The sequence below is a fragment of the Sinocyclocheilus anshuiensis genome, unplaced genomic scaffold (assembly GCF_001515605.1).
Source record: "Sinocyclocheilus anshuiensis isolate Anshui unplaced genomic scaffold, SAMN03320099.WGS_v1.1 scaffold572, whole genome shotgun sequence".
Classification (NCBI taxonomy): Eukaryota; Metazoa; Chordata; class Actinopteri; order Cypriniformes; family Cyprinidae; genus Sinocyclocheilus; species Sinocyclocheilus anshuiensis.
In genome coordinates, this window is record NW_015555778.1 from 2,253,190 (window position 1) to 2,260,762 (window position 7,573).

A 7,573-nucleotide genomic window follows, 5' to 3' on the forward strand; every position below is an offset into this window, starting at 1 on the left:
CTCTCTGACGTTTAATGGCGGGTTCTTCTCCAACACGCTGGGAGGAACCAGAGGAACCGTAGAACACTCCCATGGTGTGCAGGGAAAGGCGATGGAGGATCTGGATGCTGCCGTCATGGAACGCCAGGGCAAGACCTGAGGACAACAAAATAATCATCAACCAAAGCCATCTTAAAGCTACGTTCCTAGAAGTAGGAGAAAGGATAACATAGCCGTACCGAGGCCTGGGAAGAACTTGGTATCTGAGGCGACTTTGAGATCAGTGTTCGAGATGGAGATGGGAAGTTTAGGCAGAGCGACAGCAGACACACGCTCCAGATCGTTGGTCGCCGAGAGGATACGCCACTTCAGAATCATTGGCTGCTTTTCACCCACTGAAGATGACGAGAAAACAAACAACAAACATTTGTCTTCTGATGACATCAGCAACTTTCAATCAAATCCAGGGAACTAATGCAGCATAATGAAGCTTTATATATATATATATATATATATATATATGTGTGTGTGTGTATGTGTGTGTTTATATGTATATTAAAAACATTGCATTATAGTAATTTTACATTTAAAACTTAAAAAGTGTGTAATACTTTAACGATCTGGTTTAATGTAACTTACCCACAGGTGATCGATGTTGGAAGATATTATTAACTGGGAGACCCTCCTTCCGCAAGGACCAGCACTCTACAATGCTGCCCATCTGACTGGACGCACAGAGCAGCACCTTCAGAAACACAGGAATCACAAAAAAATCATGGTACGATAAAATAACGGGAAAACAGCTTATAGCATGAAAATTAGGGAATTAACATCCAATTTCTGGCAGACACTGATAGCCAAAAATGATACTATATCTATACTAGATGATGACATTGTATTATGTACACTACCGATCTAAAGTTTGGGGTCTGTAAGACTTTTTAAAAAATTTTTATTAATACTTTTATTCAGCAAGGATGCATTCAATTGATTAAAAGTGACAAAGACATTCATGTTATAAAGAAAATTCTATTTCAAATAGATCCTGTTCTTTTGAACTTTCTAGCCATCAAATAATCCTGAAAAAAAAAAAGTATCACGGTTTCCGCAAAAACTGTTTTCTACTGTGACAATAAAAATATTTCTTGAGCAGCAAATCAGCATATTAAGAGTGATTTCTGAAGGATAATGTGACACTGAAGATTGGAGTAATAATGCTGAAAATTCAGCATTGCATCACATACAATAGAATATTACAATAGAAAATTTGTATTTTAAATCATTTTAAAATTTTATAAAATTTCACAATATTATTATGAAATCTTACATGCTCAAATTTCTGAACAATAATATACAGTGGTGTGAAAAAGTGTTGGCCCCCTTCCTGATTTCTTATTTTTTTGCATGTTTGTCACACTTTAATGTTTCAGATCATCAAACAAATTTAAATATTAGTCAAAGATAACAAGTGAACACAACATGCAGTTTTTAAATGAAGGTTTTTATTATTAAGGGAAAACAAAATCCAAAACTATGATGTCTAGCTTTTGAGGATCTTTTGGTCTACTTCACTTTGTCAGGCAGGTCCTATTTAAGAGATTTCTTGATTGCGAACAGGTGTGGCAGTAATCAGGCCTGGGTGTGGCTAGAGAAATTGAACTCAGGTGTGATAAACCACAGTTTTAACAGGGGGGCAAACACTTCTTCACACAGGGCCATGTAGTTTTGGATTCTGTTTTCCCTTAATAATAAAAACCTTCATTTAAAAACTGCATGTTGTGTTTACTTGTGTTATCTTTGACTAATATTTAAATTTGTTTGATGATCTGAAACATTAAAGTGTGACAAACATGCAAAAAAATAAGAAATCAGGAAGGGGGCCAACACTTTTTCACACCACTGTATATATACAATATTATACACAATATTACAAATCTATACGGTTTGTCTAAAAATTAACACAAATTAAAATTTAACATTTTTTGAAACAACATTTTTAATATTTACATTCCAAACATTTAAAACAACTAATAAATACTACTAAGTGATTTTACGCATCACAATATTATAATGTACAGTATTATAAAATATAGTTCTTTTATTTTGCAAGTGTGCTTGATGTTCATCATCTCACCTGTTCTGAGTTTTCGCGTGTGAGAAATTTAAGGTGTGTGACGGCCGGATACTTGTCCCTCCGGACCGGGTCAGTGGTGCAGCGCATGAATAGCGAGGGCAAGAGCTCGGTGTCGATGCGGCACTTCTCATTCACCACGCTCACGCACACTTTATAGAACTGCACTGGAGAAGAGCTGCTGCCATCGGTGGCCGCCACCACTATATTCCCGCCGCTCGTGAAGGCGATGTCAGCCAGCGCCACGCGGCCCCTCAGCCTGCACAGGCTCTCGCTGGCCGTCAGCAGAGTCCCGTTCGGCTTTAACAGTGACACGGTCACCAGACCGCTCACTGTCACTGCTAACCAGCCCTCCATGGGCTTCCCGCCAAACAACGTGAGAGAGGGAGAGAACTTCACCCGGGAAAACTTCTCTCCAAAGTTCGTAGAGCCAGACTGAAGAGAAACAAAGACATCAGGGTGTTAGCTGGTTAGTTAGTTATGTTTGTGTGTTTAGTTAGTAGGTGGTAAAGAGATTTCCTTACCTTTTCAACATGCAGGGCGAGTTTAACTCCATTGTGTAACCACGAGAGGGCTATGATTGGGTCTCCGTCCAATGAGCTGCTCTGTGTGCACTCCCAGCTGTTCACCAGGTGCTCTGTCATGCCCCAACACTTGATCTGACCATCACCATCAGCAGACAACAGCCTCGAACCTGGTGGACCACAACACACAACCACATGATGATAACAGTGAGATCACTTCAGATCCATTTAGGAGAATCTCGAGAAACCTTTCATGAACATGTCTGGGCCACATTTAACACCAAATCTAAAAGTAAAAGAAAAAAAATTATATTTTGCATAATGAAAATAAAGCTTTTTTTTAATGATTATTTGCATTGTGACTTACTTATGACAATAAAACACATTATTTATGGATTAAATTATTTCTAAATAAAATGGTACATTTAATTCTTATTTTAATTTTAATTAACTACATTTATTTCATTTAGTGTTATTTCAGAAGTATTCATATCCTATTATAGTTTTTTTATTAATATTTTATATTAGTTTTTCAGTTAGTTCATTAGTTTATTTTTATATTTTCAGTTTTAATGTTAGCTTATTTTTTAGTCATTTGGTTAGGTGTTTTTGTCATGTTTATTTCTCTCTTTTTTGGTTTAATTTCTAGGTTTCTAATTCTCATTTCAGTTGTATCTATTATTTTCAATTAGTCATTTTAATGCATATTTCAGTTAGTTGCCAAGGCAACATTTCTCGTTTTTCATGTAATATTTATATTTATTTATTTTATTTTAGCATTACTTGAACAGTTTTAGGTAACAATAATAACCCTGATTTGCAGTATTTTGGTTCTATATTTTATATTTCCCCTTACATTTTTCATCAATCTATAATGAAAACTTATGAAATTTTTTTTTTTTTTTTAAATAGAAGGGTCTTCATAATAACCTTATTTAAATTGTAAAGTATTTATACAATATAGTAGCATCTATTGTTCCGTCTCTAATTGATGCAGATTTAAATACAATCATTACATTGCATTAATAGACTAAAATTACTGTATTACAATAATTGGAATACCTATTTTATTGAGCGGGGGAAAAAAATTGTACCAATGCATAACAGTAATAAGAACTTGTAGTTTAAAATGTGCTTATCTTGGAAATAATGTCAGAGTCATAATGTTTCTTTATGCAAAATACAGTTGACTATTTTTAATTTTTGGAGTGAAATATGACCTTGACATGTTCCAGACGTTTCACCCATTGCATGATTCATCAATTAATCCTGATGACTGACCTGACTGGTCCCATTCCAGACAGGAAATGACCTCAGTGTGACCAGAGTTGATGGAGTACACATCCCAGGGGTGATCCGTGTCAATGATGTGTATCATATGACTCAAATCTGCAGCAGAAAAACCCACCAGTTCATAAATGAATCAGAATCATCCCCTTATTATTGCTGCTTTCGATACAGCATCTGATCATAAATAACACTGATGCTCTACGTAGCTCTAATGCAGAACCAATTAAAAGTGTATGCTTTTCCTCATCATTCATTTATAACTCACCGACAGGTCTGGTAATATTGGTAATAAAGGCATAGTCCAGCCCTTTGTCGTCCTCCTCATTCTTCAGGTCAGTGCTGAAGGCGATGAGGTTTCTACAGGACCAGGCGCACACCAGAGGGATTGACGGACAGTGGTTGCTCTTGGGTCTCTTCTCCCACTCGCAAACATATGCGACCTCCATCATACAATGAATTAAACGGAAGATTATGAGCACAGGTACCTTTACTGAAGACCTTTAGTGTGAAGACGATCACTTTTTCACACTTCCGGGGTTCACAGCAGCGGAAGTCGTCATAGTTGGGTTAACTTGAACAGCGGTGAATGGGAGAGTACCACAAATATATATATTTTGCATTCCCATTTGCTCAAACAGCAAAAGAAAAACTCCACGATAGTGTTTTCATGACTTTCAATCAAAGGAAAAAAATTGAGAGAGACTGATAACGGCTGTCAGAAGAGAGAACGATGTCAAATTTCCCGTCCCTCACATAGTCGCTGCATTAGAAACACCCTCGCGTTAGCGTTAACTCTTTTTTTTTGGTAATTTGATACAAAGGCGATATAATACAAAGAAGTGTTATAAATGTACACACATTAAAAAAAAAAATATACAAATATTAAAAACTTTCGAGAATTTACGATGCTGATGTGAAAAGGGTCCATCAAAGCCAACGCTTAGAATGCCTAATACTGCACGATAACAGAGCAAAATGAAGGGAATAACAGTTATAAAACTGCATTCTCCTGCTTTTAAGAAAGAAATAAGTTTAGGTAAAATTGCCCTGGCATTCCGAAACCATTTTATTTTTAGTAATATTATCTGCACTTTGAAGCGGCACCATACGTATCCCTTCTAGCCTTAACCGCACATCACTGAGCGTCTGTGTTCTTCTTCTTCTTCTTCTCTCGAGTTTTTTTGGCGGATTGGCAAACCAACGTTAAAGGTGCATGTCCGCCACCTACTGATCTGGAGTGTGAAACGTACACGGTTGAGCTATGAATTATTCCACTATTATAGATAAAAGAAAATAATAATAATATTAATATAACTCTAACTTCAAACTCTTTCCATTAATCGTGTCTTTTTTAAATACTTAAACAATTCTCCATATATTCTTGATTGCATTACCCCATAACCTAATAGTATCTTTAGAGATATACTAATTCCCATCAGTTCCAGTTCTTGGAACATCTGATGTCTTTCCCTTTCATACGCTATACATATTAAAAGAACATGCTCAACCGTTTCTGGTAATCCACATTTATCACAATTGCCTGTTTCATGTTTCCCTATTATGTGCAAACTGTTATTTAATGCTACATGTCCTATTCTCAATCTAGATAAGATAACCTCCTTCCTTCTATTTCCATAACTTAGAGCGTCTATGTTCGTCGATTCTTTCCGCATTTAGAGACTCTACTACGACTGCTGCCCCCTATTGGACTGGAGGACGACTATATATATATATAAGCATACTGCAATATAGTATGGTAGTATGCCATTCCGAACAGCTTCTGTACTGATTTCAGTGTACTTGAGTTATATTTAGCAGATTCTGGCGAATATAGTAGGTCATCCGGGTATTACATGCATACAGAAAAGTTGCATACTATGCACAGCATACATACTGGATACTGCAGAAATAGTAAGAGTAGTATGATAGTATGGCATTTCGAACACAGCCACAGAGTAGCCCTTCCACGCTTCAGTAACCTATTTTATTACTTATTATTCCTACATATCAACAATACGCTGTTTGACCTTGGTACTTGAATTAAATTAAATTAAATCAAATCAAATATATTATTGGGATTCAATTAATTACAGAAAAATTTACAAATGATTGAAGTTAATTGTAAATATCAAATGGGTCATGTGACAATCGATGTCATGTGACTAACCGCGGAAGTGAGAACCGAGTGGAAACGCTTTCCTTATTAAAAGCTTCTTTGCTGCTACTCCCAAGTCCGCTCCGCTCCAGAACAGAAAGTGGTTGTGTAAACAGATGGTCTGTAAGACAGGTTGCAGTCGCTGCCATCGGATGGTTCTGGCGGGATATCATCAAATATCTGAGGCCTTATTTAAGAAGACATTGTCAGCATTATATGTGGAGGTGTTTGTTTAAAAGCAAACCTAACATACGGGTTCTTCAGGGGAAGCTCGGCTAACTTGTTAGCTTAACACTGTTAGCAGACGTGCTGTGTGTAATATTCCAGTTTTCTTTCTTTCATTTAAAACTCTCAGCTACAACGTCTGAGCCAGATTTCACTTCCAAACTCGAGCGGATATTATGTATTTAGCTGACGTTTGTGGAAATAAATGCGTGAGTTAGCAAGTTTAGTTGGTTTGGTTGGGGTGACAGTGGATGCAGGAGGCCTGAGTCACATCTGCAGGACATATTTAGTCTAAAACACAATTTAACAGCTTGAAATACTCCTCTGGTCTCAGTATATACACTACATTATCAGCAGGTGTGCCAAATGCTCTAAAGCTTTAATAGTTTGCTAGCTCGCTAGGTCATGACATGGTAGGAGGGGAAGGAGCCTTGCCCACCAACATACTTACAAATTTCAGCATCTTTTGGGGCGTTTTTGTGGTGATATCTGAAGCTCAGTGCAGTTTTGGAGAAGCAGGATCATCATCGGTGTGTGCTGATGCTGTGTGACTAGCCTGCTCATCTGGATCTGCACACATTGCTGGCTGCTTGACCTCAGCTGGTCTTTCTCCTTATCAAGTTACTGAACAACGACCACCATGTCCGACAACCAAGGCAATGTGAACAACAACAACGTCCCACTGAACAACAACAATAACGGTGGGCCGAACCGGATCCGGAACCCCGCGATGAACCAGAACCCCCTGATCAACGTGAGAGACCGACTCTTCCACGCCTTATTCTTTAAGATGGCAGTCACATATGCCAGGCTCTTCCCACCATCCTTCAGACGAATATTCGAGTTCCTCGTCTTGTTAAAGGTGAGCTTTGACATTTTTTTAATGTATATATAAAGTGTATTAATTATTCCCAGAAGCCCTAAACACACTCTGTTTTGATGCTCATTTGTCCTCACCTGTTAGGATGCAGGATGCTATGCTCACTAAACATCAGGATGGACTGCGGTCATTAGTGTCATTTATTTGGCAACTAACCCAAGGCTTTAGGTCTTACCTGGCAACTGCATATATATATATATATATATCATATTTACTGCAAACAATGCGCTGTCACTTTAACTCCGTGCTTGCAGCGCAGCAATAGACTCTGTAAGGAAACTATCTCTGCACTGCTGCAGACCGCTCCTGAACGCATTGCCGGACCGCAACCGCGTGTAGCGAACGCTTTAATCCGTTAACATGAGCGCGGAAAAAATATGCACCATGTA

At 37.8% G+C, this 7,573-nt stretch overlaps 1 protein-coding gene across 1 annotated transcript in view; it reads right to left on the bottom strand.

Moving 5' to 3' along the window:
- LOC107674572 (mediator of RNA polymerase II transcription subunit 16-like) overlaps nucleotides 1–4,501 on the bottom strand; it is a 10,527-nt gene extending 6,026 nt beyond the window's left edge. Inside the window, exons 1-7 of the mRNA XM_016468585.1 lie at nucleotides 4,190–4,501; nucleotides 3,916–4,023; nucleotides 2,635–2,804; nucleotides 2,114–2,545; nucleotides 619–724; nucleotides 219–374; nucleotides 23–135 (exon numbers count right to left, since the gene is read on the bottom strand). Of these exons, the coding sequence (XP_016324071.1) occupies nucleotides 23–135; nucleotides 219–374; nucleotides 619–724; nucleotides 2,114–2,545; nucleotides 2,635–2,804; nucleotides 3,916–4,023; nucleotides 4,190–4,373 (1,269 nt within the window). The 5' untranslated portion in view covers nucleotides 4,374–4,501. The remainder of the gene's footprint in view (nucleotides 1–22; nucleotides 136–218; nucleotides 375–618; nucleotides 725–2,113; nucleotides 2,546–2,634; nucleotides 2,805–3,915; nucleotides 4,024–4,189) is intronic.
- Nucleotides 4,502–7,573: the final 3,072 nt, after the last annotated feature.